Below are 19,103 nucleotides of genomic sequence, written 5' to 3' on the forward strand. Positions count from 1 at the left end.
GGCACAGGCAGGGAATTGTCATTCTTCAGGGTACTGTAACTAACATTTCTAGATGTTCTGCTAACAGTTTAGGTCCAAATTTTAGTCAGATAATAAAACAGCCTGACTTATTTTAATCTAAATTTACTTAAAACAAAGCACTTGCCAAGCAAGTACAGAACATACTGGAGTGAGCAGCTGTCATTGTACAGCAGTACCCAGGCTCACCTCTTTTTCCTTCTGTAGAGCTTCATACTTCTCTTTAAGAGTCTGGAACTCAAACTGCCATTTCTCGGCACGTAGAGATTCTGAGGAGTGCTTCTTATGCAGTTCCTGGATCTGCAGTGTTTGAAAATGAAAGCATAACAGCAGGATGAGGTAAACAAGTGAACAGATGCAAGTAATACATTTAAGGGATTGTGTTCTGCAAGGGGACAACAAAATCAATTGTTCTCTATGTGCGCTGTTCACACCACAACACTAGTATCACAAGCACAATTTCTGTGCAGGAATCTGCAACATGTATACAACTCACTGAAGCGTGCATGAAAACTGATGTCAACTGATATGAAACTGATGTCTCTGCAAGTGAAATTTGCGCGCCAGTTCCATCGTTTTTTCTGCACATATGGTTTGAACGAGGCCTTAAAGTAGAGCGGTTAGTCATTTTAAACTTTCTATTTTAAATGTCCTTAACCACTTCAAGTCCGGACACTTTCACCTCTTCCTGTCCAGGCCAATTTTCAGCTTTCAGCGCTATCACAATTTGAATGACAATTGCGCGGTCATGCAACACTGTACCCATATAAATTTTTTAGCATTTTGTGGAGACAGATAAAACTTTATTTTGGTGGTATTTATTCACCACTGGGATTTATTTTTTTTTTTTTTGCTATATAAAATGAAAAAGTCCAAAAATTTAGACAAAAAGTGTCTCTTAAAATTTTGCAAATAATAATTTTTCTTCATAAATCTTGGCCAAAATGTATTCAGTTATCTTTTTAGTGAAAAAAAAAAAAAACCCAAATTAGTTTATAACCAAAATTTATAATTTTTCCAATAGTGACACCATAGTGACACTGTACTACTTGTGGGGGGTGATGAAGGTTTTTTGTTTTTTTTTTGTACACCGATTGCTTTTACACCCATAAAGGCTGTAAAAGCAATCATTTCTCCTTCTCTCTGACTGCATTCTTGCAGCCATTGAGAAATACTGTGAGAGCTGTGATTGGTCACAGCTTGTCACATGGTACAAGGCTGTTGTGAATAGCCTTGTACCATGTGACCTCGGTGATCCTTCACAGATTTCACCAGTAGTAAGCAATGATGTCAGGAAGTGACATCTTGCTTACTACTAATCATGTGATCACTGATTGGCCAATTAGTGATCACATGATCAGGACCTCACACAGAGGTCTCGCACAGCGATCAGTGTTCCTCTGTGTCTGGTGGACACAGTGGGCATCCGATCGTGGTGCTGCGCGCTCCCAGGGAGTGGCGCACAAGCTGTGAATGTTTATAAAACGGCAACCCGCCCCTGCACTGCTCCCGTCCGGCCGTTTATGTACATGGGCCGGATGGGAAGTGGTTAAAAGAGAAGTTAATTCTGAATTAACCTTCCAGATCATTAGAATTATCTTTTTAGCATAGAAATACAAGATGAGTAACAACCATTTATCATATTTGGAAAGTTGTAATTCACCAAAGATCCCCAATAAGCAGTTCTTAGGGTATAAAATACTAGGTAGGCCAAGAGCAATAGAAATAAATGAGTTCACCTCTGACCAGAAGGCTGAGACAGTTGGGCAGTTGCAAATACAGTGTATGAAAAAAGCACTCTCCCCACATCTTCAAACAGGCTGCTGTTTGGCGTAGGCCTAGTCTGGGCAGTATGGCTGGAGTGAAATAACTATAGTGGGACAACTTCAAGTGTTATCTGTTTTTTGCCTGCTGTCTCCTGAAAATGGGTTACAGAAGTGCAGAACGAAGTGCACTCCTGTGACCCACAGGAGAAGTAGGGCCAAAAGGGTCCTACTTCTCCATTAAAAACATTTCCTATTACAGTCTGTATTATACATCCCTCCAATGTGTACCTCTATGGTTTAGTCCAGCACTGAGGCATGTTTTCGAAGCACATACATGTCTGCCTGCCACAGGAAATTCAGATACCACTTGTATCTCCGGACTGCCTCTTCATGCTTTGCGGTTGACTTTTCTAAATATTCTGTGTATTTATTCTCACTGGAAGGATATCAGGGTTCAGCTGCATCTCCCTTCCTCTTTTCAATAATGCTGAAATTCATCCACATACCTGTCTGGAAAGTCCCTCCAGCTGTCCACGAGATGCATGGGCCTTGTGAAGCTCATCCTCCAGCTGGCAGGTGCGCTGCATGTAAACTGTATTCCTCTCCTCCAGGAGCTTCACCTGGCGGCGCAGGTCACCCAGATCCTCCAGTTTCTTCTTGTATGACTCTACCAAAGATTCCAACTTCCCCACCCGATCCGAGGAGTGCCTGAGAGATGACAGCAATTCTCCATACAGTCAAGCTGCCCAATCAATTTAACACAAAAGTGGGATTTTTGACTTCACAGTAAAACCAGTTTCTTACACTACATTCCAGGTCATGGTATTCATTAACCCTGGGTTATAAGCTACCACCTTCAGGTGATTGGACACTGGCAAAAATAAAAGCTGTAGAGAGATCTCCCATATAACCTTTCCCATCCCCAGCTAGCCTCAGTATTGTAGCAAGCATTCGGGAGATCATAAAATAACAGGGGTGGGGAACCTGTGTTCTGTACTGTACCCCAAGAAACGGTTTTTAGTGGCAAGTCAAAAATCTCATTTGCTCACACAGTACAGGCCACCATATTCATTACCCCAGAATGTCTTAAAGCACCCCAACTGAAGGGGTGGCCAACACAATGCCAAACAGACCCATGTAACCTCAAGACAAGAAGAGCACAAAGGGCTCAGAGAATAACTAAAAGCCCTCAGTCCCAAACAGCTTTCAAAGTTAGACTAACAAGAAGGAATGACAATGTGACAAAAAAAACCTTACCCGCTACTATGAATCAAAAAATAAATACAAAATAACAAAAGTGATATAAGTATCTGCTACAACACCAAACCCGTCTCATAAATGGGCAAGTACAAAATATAAAACTAGAATATAAATTATTAATGTGTAGCGCTGCACAGATATTATACACACCTTTTATATCAATTATGTGAATAGAACCATCAAACATGAAAGAAAAGAAAACCAAGGGAAAAAGTCCCAATGTATTTCTTCTTAAACTATTCTTCTTCCTGTGACCACCAGGTGCTGCTAACACAGAAATGGTGAACAATTCCTCCACCAGATATCTGCAGTGTGACCTCACATCATATAATGTTTGGTCTAACTGCACTTATAGTCCCAAGATCATCTTGATAAGTGGTAACTCCAAATGGCTCAATGCAAGAAACCCTTTTAAAATCGGCAGTAATCCTCATAAACAAAAAACTTAACATAGTGTTTACCCTTTAAAAGCTTTAGTAAATCACAAATATTTCCATATATGCACTCACATGTGACAGGTGCCAGACCGCACCAAGTATAACACGCATCCACTGAGAATCTCCAGAGACCCAAGAAAACTGTACTCATCCACGTCAGCTAATACCAGTATCAAAGATATATGCTCCAGCCAGCCACAAGACCATGATAAAAATGAATCAGGTCCCCTTTATAAAGCCACGATTGGTGACGAAACGCGTAGGGAGGAGCTTGCGTATGACGTCACGACGCAACGGATAGTCGGCCTAGTATACAACAGGGGTATACATCGCTTCAGGTCTCTCAAGACCGTGAGGCAATTTGTTTTCCACCATAGGGCTCGCAATTACTATTTATATCATGGTCTTGTGACTGGCTGGAGCATATATCTTTGATACTAGTATTAGATGAGTACAGGTTTCTTGAGTCCATGATATAAATAGTAATTGCAGGCCCTATGGTGGAAAACAAATTGCCTCACGGTCTGGAGAGGCCTGGAGCGATTTTTACACCTATTGTATACTATGCCGATCGTCCGTTGCGTCGTGACGTCATCCGCAAGCTCCTCCCCGACGCGTTGCATCACCGATCACATGACTTTATCAAGGGGACCCAATTCATTTATATCATGGTCTTGTGACTGGCTGGAGCATATATCCTTGATACTGGTATTAGCTGACATGGATGAGTACAAGTTTATTGGGTCTGTGGAGATTCTCAGTGGATGCATGTCATACTTGGTGCGGTCTGGCACCTGTCATATGTGAGTGCATGTGTGTAAATCTTTGCGATTAATAAAGCTTTTAAAGGGTAAACACTATGTTAAGTTTTTTGTTTATGAGGATTACAGCTGATCAAAAGGGTTTCTTGGAGTGAGCCATTTGGAGTTACCACTTATCAAGCTGAGCTTTAGAATCCAATTATTGGGACCAAAAGTGCGGTTAGACCAAACATGATATGATCTGAGGTCATACTGCAGGAGGTGAGCAGATATCTGGTGGAGGAATTGTGCACCATTTCTGTGTTAGTAGCACCTGGTGGTTACAGGAAGAAGAAATACATTGGGACTTTTTCTCTTGGTTTTCTTTCATGTTTGATTGTTATATTCACATAATTGATAAAATTATTGATGTGTAGCACTGCACAGATATTATACACACCTAATAAGTGGGTGGGGTCGGGTGGGGCAACTGGTGGAGAGTAAGTTTTGTGACCGACTAGTAGGTCTGGACTTGAAATTTTAACCCCTGCACTTATAATATAATTTTAGAAAGAAGGAATGACAGCTGAGAGTGAAAAATCGAGCAACACACCCACATCCATACAATGGAGGAAATTTCCAAAAGATGTGCAGGAGCAGGACAGAAAAACGGCAGAACAAAGTTCTAGTTAAGGTAAAGAAAACCAACACTTTAGAAATAAAAATAGGTTGCCACACCAAATGGTACAGGTGTTTAGGGCCCTATGCATCCAGGAAGACCTTCTTCCCTGAACACACAGGGCCCTAAGTCCTGGTACCACTCAGTACAGCGATCAGCCCCATCTAGTAGCAGCCTGCCAAAGACTGCCAGTCTACCTGCAGCAGAGATGGATGTTGCCCCCGTCTCCCTCTCCCAAGAACACTAAAATATTAGCTGGGACGCACTGCTCCTGGATATCCCAATGTTCAAGGAGCCTTAAGGACCAGCAGCAGTAGTTTGCCCTAGGCCACTAAGCAAACAGGATACCATTGAGAAAGAATCACTCGGGTTTCCTCAGAGATCCACTGCAGTGCAACAGGGGATGGCGGTTGTGCGGACCAAGCACTGCAAACCATTTAAAATGCCACTAGCCCATGCTCTATTATGTCCCAAGGCAAAAGCAAACACCACACTGAGCACAGGAAAGGACTGTTAGCCCAGACTCACTGAAGCTGATCATCTTCTTCTAGGAACAGAATGTTAGAGACGAATCCCATCCTGGCTTTGCCTTCCTCAATAGGCATACCCAAAAAGGAGTCTTCAGGAATAGGGCTTTGCCTCTGGCAGACCACAGTCCTGGGACCTGAATAGCATTCTGTGCGTTGACATTCTGCCTTGTGTATGTACTCTTGTCCATGTGTAACATGCATACTTTCAATAAAACCAGTTTAAAAAAAAAAAGAATAGCATTCTGTGGCCAACTAAATATGTTGAACTTTGTGCCAATGGGAACACCTAACATAGGATCCAGTGCCAGCTTATCATCTTCATTCAGATGGTGTCCAGGTTTGGTACCCCAAGGCACAACAGAGGAGACAACCAATATGGAAGCTGCATAAGGAAGCCGCAGTACCTACAGTACAGCCAGGAATCTTGAAAGAACATTTGAAAGCCAAAACCTCCATATAAAAGAGGTGATCTGGAGAGAGGATATACATCAGCTAAGGGCACCAGCAAAAAAAATGAGACTAGCTGGCAGTGGAAGGGGTTGTATGGTGGATGTCCCTGTAACTTGCCAATGTCCAATCACTTGAAGTCGGCAGCATATAACCCATGGTCATATTCTTGTATATTCATGTGCCTTCCCCTCCCTCTGCTGTGTTAAATTACAGAACTCATGCACAGTAGGGGGAGGGGACAGGATAGAATACAAGAATTTAAATGATAAATGTGACTAATAGTAAACATTCCGTGGACAAATGCCGGCCATACATGGGTGGAAAGTCGACCGATTTTTCATCTGAAAATCGAACCGAAGAATAATCTGAATGATTTTCGCTCTGTTAGTGGGTCAATGGCATCGGCTGATTTTCGTGGTTCCTCCCCTTTTCGGTCATCAGGCATTTTGGAAAATTTGTTAAAAACGACCGATTTTCGACTCAGTGATGGTCAAATCCTACGATCGTTTTTCCGAAAAGAATATGCGCATGAGCGTCTGCAGCAGTAAAGAAAAGATTTCTGCCTCCACACTACGCACTGCCTTAAAATCACCAATGTGAATGTAGCCTAAAAAGTAAATGCGGCTGCACTTATAAAGGATCGGTTTGCGCTGGCGGCAGATTGATCACTGTAAATGAAGGAAAACTTTACTACCAGCCACAATATTTTCATTTATGCTGTGCTGACCCCTCTGCTGTGCTGAATTATGGCGCTTGCGCACCTGCTGACCGTAATGTGTAACAAACACTATTGAACAATGCTCATTAAACATTCGACTCCTTGTCAGCAGCATGATCGAACAAAGGTGGGGAGGAGTGCTGTCTGACTGAGCGGTTCGGCTTTACCACCAACTGGAATGAACAAAGTGCAATATGAGCTAAAAATGATGTTTTACTTGTTTGAAGTTTTCTGAGATACCAACATCACACATCTTTGAAGGCCTTGGGATATTCTACTGCACATGCACTGTATTCTGTATTTTTTCTGGAATTTGCAGCCAGCCCCTGATGCAAGAACGCAGAAGCAACAGCTGGCACCCAGATAATGTCAAAGAAGAAGATGGCGACAGGGGACTGAGTGTGCAGCAGTGGAGTGTCAGATGCCTACAGTACACAGCTGGATCACAGCGCATGTATGTTTTGTGTGGATTACTTAGCGAAAAAATTTAAAAGGGGTGGAGTGGTGGAAGAGTAGTTTCTCTTCAAGAATGAGTTTTTGGGACCTCAAATCCCAATTCTCCATCCCATTTCCAGTATACTTGCTCACCTGAGCACATCCATCTCATGTCAAAGAAGATGATGGCGGCAGGGGACTGAGTGTGCAGCAGTGGAGTGTCAAATACCTACAGTACACAGCTGGATCACAGTGCATGTATGTTTTGTGTGGATTACCTAGTGAAAAAGGTAAAAAGGAGTGGGGTGGCGGAAGAGTAATTTCTCTTCTAGAATAGAGTTTTTGGGACCTCAAATCCCCATTTTACATCCAATTTCCAGCATACTTGCTCACCTGAGCACATCCATCTCATCCCGCAGTGATTGGGCCTCGTGTGCGAGCCCTGTGAGATCCTGGTTACGCTGCTGTAGATCCTGGACCTCCCGATCCAACTCCTGACACCGCTGCCTGTAGTCATCCCGTGCACTCTCCAGCCTGAAGCAAACCCAAGACAAAGATCTCTCTTAAAAGATGATCACATTTTGAATGTCATCAACTTACAGTAAATCTAAATTAATGTCTTTTTTTTTTTTTCCCCAAGGAAAATTTGGAGAGCCAGCAAAGCAAAGCATGACTTACATGAAGATCTGTGATTTGCATATCAGTTAGGACACCTGTATCTTTGGATTTACCAATCTAGTTCCACTGTTCATTCATTTTTTACAGTCTGAAGTCATTCAGGTCTATGGTACATTTAATTATAAAAAACAGACCTTTTATTAGATTAAAAAAATAAAATATATAATACTACATGACAGCTTACTTACCATGTCTCCTAAAACTATCCCTGTATATTCTGTCCTAAGAAACTGCCATATCTGGATATGCCAGGTACAACAGGGAGAGAACAGCTTTGTCTGCAGTCCTCCTACCTCTAAGGATTCATCTGATTCAGAGACCTGTGCTGGGGCTTCTTCCGGCTTTGTTGGGAGGAGATTATTACAGTCAGACCAGCAGATCAAGATCTCAGCGGTTGTTTTATTGTTTTCTGCATGGGACCAAGCTCGTGACACAGACACCATCATATATTCTATTTTTACCTGCACACATTTCAAAGCTGGGTAGGCAATGCAGATTATTGTTCTAATGTGGTACTTTTTATGCAACGTTTGTACCTCATCAAAGGTAGGTCTTGCGCCGAAAAGATTTATGATGTTCAAAGTCCAGTAATATCTAACAACCAATCAGAAGCAGCCTACACAAATGGGTGAAAGATTCCGCTTATTGTGCTCTGGGTCATGGCATATTCTGTTTGTTCATTATGCCTTCAATTACTTCCTACATTCCAGAAACACGCCATCTGATAAGCAGTAAACTTAGCCTGTGTGACCGCTAGGCAGAGAGAAAACACAGGGCTGTGAGATCTACATAGGCAAGGACAGATTACCATCACCATGCTCTGTAAGAAGCTGCAAGGTATATTTACAGCATAGAAATGAAAATTACTGATAGAACACCTATCAAAGAGATATTTGGGATGATTCAATAGGGCACTGACATTAGAGGTGCGGATGGAGATCTGTCTGAAGTGGTGTGACAAACCGACGAACGCCATGCAACACTCATTAGACACAAGTGTACAATCCAAACGCACACGTTCCTGCGTTAAAAATGGCTGTGTGTATAAGTGGGTGCTGCAGCGACCGTCGGCTAGAACTGAACAGAATCGGCAAGGGAGAATGTCACCAGCACACCGAGGATCACCAATATGGGTCACATGCCTGATGAAGGGGTCCTGCGAGACTCCGAAACGTTGCCTTGCTGTAACTATGTGATCATTTATTAAAACATTTGGACCCATATTGGTGATCCCCGGTGTGCTGGCGACATTCTCCCTTACTCTTTAGACACACACAACAAATTCAAACAGTTCATAGTGGCGACAATTTTGTCTGTTGGTATTGCTGCAAAACACTCAATAAGGTATACTGCTATATTGGATCTAAGAAAAGCAGGGGAGCAGCAGCAACAGGACATCTAACCACCGCTGGTGGACACCCTGGAATGTATTGTCAGTAACTTCTTTTGAAAATCTTTTTATGTACCCCACACCAACTAACCCTGAATAAAGGTACCTTAAGCAGTATCACGCTATGTGGTCTTCCATTGGGCACTCTGTGTGAGTGCTATCATTCGCAGTGCCCATCTGGAGGAACCATGACCCTGGTGGTGATACCTGGTAGCAGTTTCTGGTGATCTTGCCTCTGTGGAACCGGGAAGGTGATCTGTGGGTAACCCGATCCGAGATTTGATGACCGATCTATGGCCTGGTGACGCAGGATTATATATTGCGTATTTTAAACGCACATCTGGTGAGTGCGTTTTTCACCTATTTGTGTGGTTTGCACCGATTATCACACCTTGGATCAGGACGTCCATTCACCTGGAATTAGGATCTCTCCATGATCCGCACCATTATATTGAACTTTTTAATATTTATTGATCACCATCAGAGTGACATCACGCATGCGTATAAGTTTGCACTAGCATATTGTGTGTATTATTCGTGTATTATTATTTAGCGCTGCACCACTTTATCTGGATATACATGTATTATTGGGGGTTTTCTTTTGGTTACCTTTTCGGTGTATCAGCTGCTTGTTAACTTTGTTGTGTATACATATTTATACACATTTTCACTTTTGTTTTAAGGTAGCGCTCACTAAACATCTTTTACTACATAGTGTTATTGTGTGGACTTGTTATTCTGGGGTTGTACAGTAATGAATTAGGGCACATTTCCACTAGCAGTGTGTATTACAGCTCAGCCGCTGGTGTGCTCTGTGAGGGAGTAAGGGAAAAAATGTCACCAGCACACCGAGGATCACCAATACGGGTCCAAAGGTTTCAATAAACCATCACACAGTTACAGCAAGGCAACGTTCCGGAGTCTCGCAGGACCCCCCCCCCCCCCCATCAGGCATGTGACCCATATTGGTGATCCTGTGAGACTCCGGAACGTTGCCTTGCTGTAACCGTGTGATGGTTTATTGAAACCTTTGGACCCGTATTGGTGATCCTCGGTGTGCTGGTGACAGTTTTTCCTTGCTGATTTTGTTCGGTTCCAGCCGACGGTCACTGCAGCACCCACTTATACACACAGCCATTTTTAAAGCAGGAACGTGTGCGTTTGGATCATACACTTGCACTCTGTGAGGGAGTGGCGCAATGTGTTGTATTGACGCATCGCACCATTTACTTTTTTCTTTTTTTCTGCAACTTTATTGAAAAGTCACTTAAATAACATATACATCAGTTTGCTGCACGAAAACGTACAGAATGTACTCCACTGTTGAATTCATAGGACTCAAGGCAAATTGCTTTGATTATGTGTTGGTACTGCGTTATATAATATACCAATTTTTTTTTACCCAGAGTATTATTAATGTTACATGTTTCACATGTATCAAGAAAGACAGACAATAAAAATAAATTATATAGCTTATATAATTTGGTAACATTCCAAGTTTCTGAGGTTTCTCTCTAATCCACATTTGAAAATGCCACTTTGCAGGTGTGTTGCATGTGATAGTTTTGCTGGAATGATGCATTTTAATCTGTCCCAACTCTAACACGGACGTAGTTCAGTTTTGGGCACCAATTCACAAAAAGAACATTGGGGAACTGGAGAAAGTACGAAGAAGGGCAACCAAACTGATACAAAACATGGAGGAGCTCATCTATGAGGAAAGATTAGAGGAACTGAATTTATTCTCTCTTGAGAAGAGGAGAATAAGGGGGGATATGATCTCCATGTATAATACATAAGGGGGGATATGATCTCCATGTATAATACATAAGGGGGGATATGATCTCCATGTATAATACATAAGGGGGGATATGATCTCCATGTATAATACATAAGGGGGGATATGATCTCCATGTATAATACATAAGGGTGATATGATCTCCATGTATAATACATAAGGGGGGGATATGATCTCCATGTATAATACATAAGGGGGGGATATGATCTCCATGTATAATACATAAGGGGGGGATATGATCTCCATGTATAATACATAAGGGGGGGATATGATCTCCATGTATAATACATAAGGGGGGGATATGATCTCCATGTATAATACATAAGGGGGGATATGATCTCCATGTATAATACATAAGGGGGATATGATCTCCATGTATAATACATAAGGGGGATATGATCTCCATGTATAATACATAAGGGGGGATATGATCTCCATGTATAATACATAAGGGGGGATATGATCTCCATGTATAATACATAAGGGGGATATGATCACCATGTATAATACATAAGGGGGGATATGATCTCCATGTATAATACATAAGGGGGATATGATCACCATGTATAATACATAAGGGGGGATATGATCTCCATGTATAATACATAAGGGGGATATGATCTCCATGTATAATACATAAGGGGGGATATGATCTCCATGTATAATACATAAGGGGGGATATGATCTCCATGTATAATACATAAGGGGGATATGATCTCCATGTATAATACATAAGGGGGGATATGATCACCATGTATAATACATAAGGGGAGATATGATCACCATGTATAATACATAAGGGGGATATGATCTCCATGTATAATACATAAGGGGGGATATGATCTCCATGTATAATACATAAGGGGGGATATGATCTCCATGTATAATACATAAGGGGGGATGTGATCTCCATGTATAATACATAAGGGGGGATATGATCTCCATGTATAATACATAAGGGGGGATATGATCTCCATGTATAGATACATCAGTGGTTCATATAGTGAACTCGGTGTAGAGCTATTCACCCTGAGGTCATCACAGAGGACAAGGGGGCGCTCTTTACGTCTGGAGGAAAAGAAATTTAATCTCCAAACATGGAAAGATTTCTTCACAGTGAGAGCTGTGAAAATGTAGAATAGACTCCCTCAAGAGTTGGTTCTGGCCAGCTCAGTGGATTGCTTCAAAAAAGTCCTGGATTCTTTCTTAGATACACAGAATATAACTGGATAATAACATTTATAGGTAAAGTTGATCCAGGGAATATCCGATTGCCTCTCGGGGGATCAGGAAGGAATTTCTTTTCCCTGCAGGAGCAAATTGGATCATGCTTTGCTGGGTTTTTTGCCTTCCTCTGGATCAACTGTGGGTGTAGGATTATAACTTTTTTTTTTTTTTTAAAAGGTTGAACTGGATGAACTTTTGTCTTTTTTCAGCCAAACTAACATGTACGTGATTCTGTTGCACAGACATTTGTCACGCCACCAAGAGACAGACATTTACATAGTATCTACAACACTTTAGAATTCTGTGAGGTGCAGTCAAGCACTCTAATGACAGGCTCTCATCTAGAATTCAGATACCTGTAGTTTTCCTCCTGTAACTGTTCAATCTGACTCTGTAGCAGAAGCATCTTCTTGTTAAACATTTGAGGCGAATCCATTCCTTCCTCCTCCTGCTGGTCCCGAAGGGCTCTGTTTTCTGACATCAGGCTCCTCTTTTCTTCCATCAGCACTGAGACCTTACAGAGGAAAAGGAAGGGGACAAAGGAGAGGAGAGAGAGGCACCGGGACCCCATAGTGTGAGAAACAGGAATGAAGAGAAGAGCAATATTAAAGAGGACCTGTCATCCTGAAGCTACTACAACGTGGTAAAAGGAGGAAAGCTAAAAGGAAATGCTTGAGAGAAATGGGAAAGTTTAATTGCTGCCCAATTCCGGAAAGATTAGTTGCCTGGCAGTCATGATAAGCTGCTGGCTTGAGTGGATGAGCCAGAATAAGTAAGCAAATAAAGGGCTTCTGACTTTACTTTGCCTTTTCTAGTAAGTTTACTAGTTCTGAGTCAGTTACTCATACAGAAAGTACTCCAGTTAGAGGCTCAGCATAACAGCCAGGCAACTAGAAGTTTCAGAAGGAGATCAGTAATTACAGTCCCTGGGTTTCTCTTGGGAAATCTATACTGAGAAATATGTAGACTGCTAACCCCTTTGCTGACCAAGAACCAGAGAACAATAAGTTACCCTCAGAACTCCTTATCCGCATATTTATTTTAAGGTAACTTAATGGTTATCAACCACTTGATAAACAGGATAACGAGGAAACTAGCATTTTTCAGAAGAGGGGTTCAGCAATGGATCCTCCATATCTTGCTCAACATAGGCATTCTCCAATGAAATAGGTCATGAGAGAAGCACAGAGGTTGACATTGCTGAGCTAAACCTCTGAAAATGGTAGTTGTCTGGCTGCCATTCTGACCCCTTCCAACACTACTTCCAGCCACTATTTTTCTTTTTTTATTATTATTATACGGGGCCAAAAGTTTACGTAGCGCTGGACGAGTATAAAAATGAGGACTCATGACTTCTCCATGCTACCCAAGCTGCATACTTGTTCCAGTACAATGACAGGCCTGGTCGGAATAACAGCCGAGCAATGGGAATTTCAGACAAAAGTCAGCATTCATATATCTCTCACGACAGGTTTATTTTAAAGGGTAATGATAAATATCTTTATATATTAAATGGATAACAGATGCATGGAAAGAAAACACAAACCTGTATGAACAACTGCAGTATAAATTTATGGGGCCTGCTGAAAGCAAGTCAAAGCGAAGGTCATTCTAAATATGTGGCTTTTATAAGTTCAAAGAGGGCCTGTCAGGACATCTATCTGCCACATCCAGACTCCCATCCAGCACAGAAGACTGCTCCTAAACACATCCTAGAAGTGAGGGTTTTTTTTTTGCAGACAAAGCACACCTCTAAGGCATCACAAACAGTGATGCAACTATGCCAGAATAAGAACGGACTAAGGAAGTATGCCAATAGTAGTCTCCAGTATTGAATGACAAGTTTCACTGTGCCAGCTCACAGCTGTCATGACAGGTTACCCATAGGGCAGCCATTCTCAAAAGATTTACATCCTAGGGTTCCTCATAAGGTTGCTAGGGGTTCATTCCTCCCCGCCGACCGCCTATGCAAGGGGGTCATTCCTCCCCGCCGACCGCCTATGCAAGGGGGTCATTCCTCCCCGCCGACCGCCTATGCAAGGGGGTCATTCCTCCCAGCCGACCGCCTATGCAAGGGGGTCATTCCTCCCCGCCGACCGCCTATGCAAGGGGGTCATTCCTCCCCGCCGACCGCCTATGCAAGGGGGTCATTCTTCCCCGCCGACCGCCTATGCAAGGGGGTCATTCTTCCCCGCCGACCGCCTATGCAAGGGGGTCATTCTTCCCAGCCGACCGCCTATGCAAGGGGGTCATTCTTCCCCGCCGACCGCCTATGCAAGGGGGTCATTCTTCCCCGCCGACTGCCTATGCAAGGGGGTCATTCTTCCCCGCCGACCGCCTATGCAAGGGGGTCATTCTTCCCAGCCGACCGCCTAGGACATCATGTCACATGCCTAGGACATCACAAGCCAACGCTGCCACTTTGGACTCTCCAGTGACCTGCCAGGCTTTCATATTAGGCGCTCCTACATCTCACCAGCGCTCCCTGCAGTCCAGCTGGCATCCTCTCTCACTGTGATTCCTGAACTTGGCTACGAGGCGTTGTGCACAATTAAACCTTATGAGCTGGCTTGTTGTTTCCTACATGCGAGTTGTTAAACGTACCGTTTTAAGCATTAAACTACATAACAGTCTACACTCAGAGGCGCTGTGTCCCTCTCCTTGAAAATTTCTAAGGTTGGTTAGTGGTTCTTGGAACAGTGGCATATTGACCTCAAACCTGATAGTGCCTACATAATCCTGGGGCTAAAATCCCTTGGCAGAGCCAGTGGGATGACAATGATCTAGCATTATTATCTGAAAGGATGGCATTCTTCCCACCAATGTAAGGGCCAGTCTTCTTACTGACCACCAATATAGAAGGTGCATTCTTCTGACTGATTTTCAATGTAAGGGGCCTTTTAAGTATGTGAATATTACGGAAAATTATTTTATCATACAAAACAGGGGGTGATAAAGAAAAGAAAAAAAAAAAATAATACACCTTGGTTGTCATGTACTATATAGACATGCAACATTCTTTTAATATTTTATTTACTACTATATTTAAAAGTTAATGATCTTGCTAATGTACTGGAAATGGTGGGTATACATTTTAGCAAAAGTTCCCCCAAAAGGTCATCCTACATATTACGTATTTTAAGGGTTCTTCTGGAGTTAAAAAAAAAAAAAAAAAAAAAGGCTAAGAAAGGCTGCTTTAGGAACAACATTGTCAGGCTTTTCAAGCCATTAAAAAGAATGCCCCAGGTCATAGTGGACCTTGTCCTAAGGATGGAAGGAAGAAACCGGCCGGCATGCGTAACCTCACAAAGATGGCGTCTGGAACGTATGTTGAGGCGTGACGTCGCCATAGCGACGCGTTTCGGAACATGCGCTAACCTCTAAGGGCGGAAGCACACTCCTTTGTCAAGCTTCTCCTTCGCCGACATCCCACCTCAACGTGCGTTCCAGACATCATCTTTGTGAGGTTATACATGCCGGCCGGCTTCTTCCTCCTGTCTCCACGTTATTCCTTGGTGCAGACGGTATAGCCGGGACACAGCCGTTCAACTTCCTCGATAATATATCTTTGCACAAGCCTGTTATACTACTATTACATGTGAGTTTTCCTTTATTTGGTATTTATTAAAATTGTTTCTGCTGCACTTAGATGAGCTTCTTTTCTTTCTCATTCCACCGAGTTCTGCTACAATACTTTATGAAGCTTGCCCAAAGTGCCTCATGGACCTTCATACAGCCCTAATTTATTTGTATTTATTGGACTTTCAGAATCAGTTTAACTGGTGGTAATTTTTTTTGCGCTGATTATCTTTTCTTTGTTCTAAGGATGAGCTAGGGTTTGGCCAAACTTATGTCCCAACTGGTCCCGGAAGGAAGACGTCACTATACCCTACTCAACTGCAACCAGGGCACTCCCCGACCCACATCTGTAGGTATACAAAAGGGGGAGAAGATGCTTGTGACATCAATGACCTAATACAGCCATCCTCAATGTGGCCATAATCTATACCATCTAATTGCACAGATACTGTATACTCTCCTATTGATTTACCAAAACCATATGATAGGAGTATACGCCTAATCTAACCAATCAATCTGTATTCAGTCTGGCAGGCCACTGCACTGCATAGTTGATAGCAGATCTAAAGGAGATTGTACAATCAGATTGTATAGTGTATGGTGAGCTTAAGTCTTGACCAACCTCTTACACTTGGCTCATGTGGGACAATAGAAACCGGGAGGAAAGTAACCATGATGCAGTAGGGTATAAAAGTAGTACCATGCACAGGAGGTAGGGTTGGGACAGGTAGGTATACATGCAGCAGAGTGTAACCTTTCCAACAGAGAGCCATCATCACTCCCTTGTGCACTGCAGGTTTGGTACTGTCATATTCATAAATCTTCTAGCAATCTCCCTTACAATGGCACAGCTTTAGCTTTGATTGGTGTAATGCACTGAAATATTGAGTTTTCATGATGTCTTTAGTAACTTAGCGACTTTCAAGCTGTACTGTCAGCACCTGATATTGATACATTTACAATAGCTGCCATTTAGCCATCATGTTTGAAGGTACATATAGTATTAGAACGAACATCAGTTTTAAGACGACACGGGTCACATGACCAGTTACGCACAAACATAGGCATACAAGCATACAGAGTTCAAGCAGGTTTCAGTGTCATGGCTGCCCCTGCGATTCAGCAGGAGTACAGTACTGGGTTAGATTAGCAGGCATTGCATAACCGTTGCAGACATGCGGAAAGTTATGGTTAGAGGTAGCAGATACAAGGCAGGTATTAAACTCACCCACATTTCCAGATGTCACACCAAACTCAGCTTAAAACCTTTTTAGGAGGGCAAAATCACTCAATGAAGAGAGAGATCTTAGAAACCCAACCCCACCACCAATGACTGCAGGTCAGTCAACACACTGGTTTATATCAGTTATATAATTTAGGGATACACAACCACCAATATTCCACAGTCTGTTTCAAGAGAACCTGTCATTTAAAAACACTTAATCATCGGTATGATGCAAATTGTAAACCTAACATACCTTATTTGAAAGAGAGAAAAAATATCATAGGCTGTGTTGCCGTGTATATGACTTATCTCAGTGATGTCACTGGTCTCTAGTGAATGGATGGGATGAATATAAAGGTCTCGGTGATGTCACCGGTCTCTAGTGAATGGATAGGATGAATATGAAGGTCTCGGTGATGTCACTGGTCTCTAGTGAATAAATAGGATGAATATAAAGTTCTCGGTGATGTCACCGGTCTCTAGTGAATGGATAGGCTGAATATGAAGGTCTCAGTGATGTCACTGGTCTCTAGTGAATGGATGGGATGAATATAAAGGTCTCGGTGATGTCACCGGTCTCTAGTGAATGGATAGGATGAATATGAAGGTCTCGGTGATGTCACTGGTCTCTAGTGAATAAATAGGATGAATATAAAGGTCTCGGTGATGTCACCGGTCTCTAGTGAATGGATAGGCTGAATATGAAGGTCTCAGTTTTGTCACTGGTCTCTAGCAGGGTTGCCAAACATCAATAAATTTACACGCAGTTTCTAAAATTTTGTGATTTTTACAACTGTCTGTAAATATCAGGGGCTGATAATTTGTCATGCTGTGTTGACTTTTGTAAGCAAGTCAAATTACTTGTTAGAGGTACTGTCATTGTTTCCATATTGTGTTTATACAGTTTAAATATTGATTCATTTAGTTTTTAACTTCATTTTTCAGGTAGTTCGTAAAAAAAAAAATGTGATCTGCCAGTAAATTTTCCATGTTTTGTCAGTATAAAATGCTGCGGAAGGTTGGCAACACTGGTAGACTGTGTTCTTATAAATATGAAGGTCTCAGTGATGTCACTGGTCTCTAGTGAATGGATAGGCTGTGTTCTCATGAATATGAAGGTCTCGGTGATGTCACTGGTCTCTAGTGAATGGATAGGCTGTGTTCTCATGAATATGAAGGTCTCGGTGATGTCACTGGTCTCTAGTGAATGGATAGGCTGTGTTCTCATGAATATGAAGGTCTCGGTGATATCACTGGTCTCTAGTGAATGGATAGGCTGTGTTCTCATGAATATGAAGGTCTCAGTGATGTCACCGGTCTCTAATGAATGGATAGGCTGTGTTCTCATGATTATAAGGGTCTCGGTGATATCACCGGTCTCTAATGAATGGATAGGCTGTGTTCTCATGATTATAAGGGTCTCGGTGATGTCACCGGTCTCTAGTGAATGGATAGGCTGTGTTACTCATATCTAGCATAGGACTGTTCTCATTTTGAAGCCTAAAGAACATGAATCAATTTTGATATATTTTCTAGCAATCTCTCCTATGATGACACAGCTTTAGCTTTGATTGCTCTAATGTTCTGAAATATTGAGTTCACTTCATACTTTAGTAAGTTAGCCCAAAGTGACTGCTGCCTGTGAGTTTAAAAGATCAACAGAAAATTAAAACTGTGTACTTGGTTAGGCCCTTAGGGCTATATTAGTGTATATGTGACCTTGGGACCAAATATGAAGTGCAGAAAGCATCTTTAGAGAATATTGGCATGATTGACCCCAATTATATAACAAGATATCACATAATGCATAGGCGGCACTCTTCACTTATCAGCCATGGGTCACTGCACTCTTCTGATCAAAGATAATGTATTAGTAAATCAAAAACACAATGGGAGACATTTATGAAACTAGTGCAATTGAAAATACCCAGGGAAGAACGCAAGCATTTAAATGGCTGCTGGTTTAGACACTATTGTGGCCCCTGAATCTAGTTTTTTCAATGATTGAATTTGAGCCCGAAAACTGCAGCAAAACTAATCTCTTTTTAACTAGTAATACAGAAAGACACATATCTGTATAGACATGGTAGGATATTAATAAAGAACTTGAGTCAAATTGCTGAACAAAAAATGCTTTTCTGTTCAGCCAGTCTTGTTTGCTCTTCAAATACCT

General features: G+C 42.1%; 1 protein-coding gene across 1 annotated transcript in view; it reads right to left on the minus strand.

Annotated features, from left to right (window-relative positions):
- Positions 1–207: 207 nt before the first annotated feature.
- LOC149435121 (protein Hook homolog 2-like) overlaps positions 208–19,103 on the minus strand; it is a gene marked incomplete at its 3' end in the record, with an annotated part of 51,234 nt that continues 32,338 nt past the window's right edge. The window contains exons 9-12 of the mRNA XM_089662990.1: positions 12,483–12,640; positions 7,427–7,567; positions 2,291–2,492; positions 208–318 (exon numbers count right to left, since the gene is read on the minus strand). Of these exons, the coding sequence (XP_089519116.1) occupies positions 208–318; positions 2,291–2,492; positions 7,427–7,567; positions 12,483–12,640 (612 nt within the window). The remainder of the gene's footprint in view (positions 319–2,290; positions 2,493–7,426; positions 7,568–12,482; positions 12,641–19,103) is intronic.

The sequence above is a fragment of the Staurois parvus genome, unplaced genomic scaffold, assembly GCF_062004578.1.
Source record: "Staurois parvus isolate SC_StPar_1 unplaced genomic scaffold, SC_StPar_1.0 ptg001601l, whole genome shotgun sequence".
In the NCBI taxonomy this organism is placed as follows: Eukaryota; Metazoa; Chordata; class Amphibia; order Anura; family Ranidae; genus Staurois; species Staurois parvus.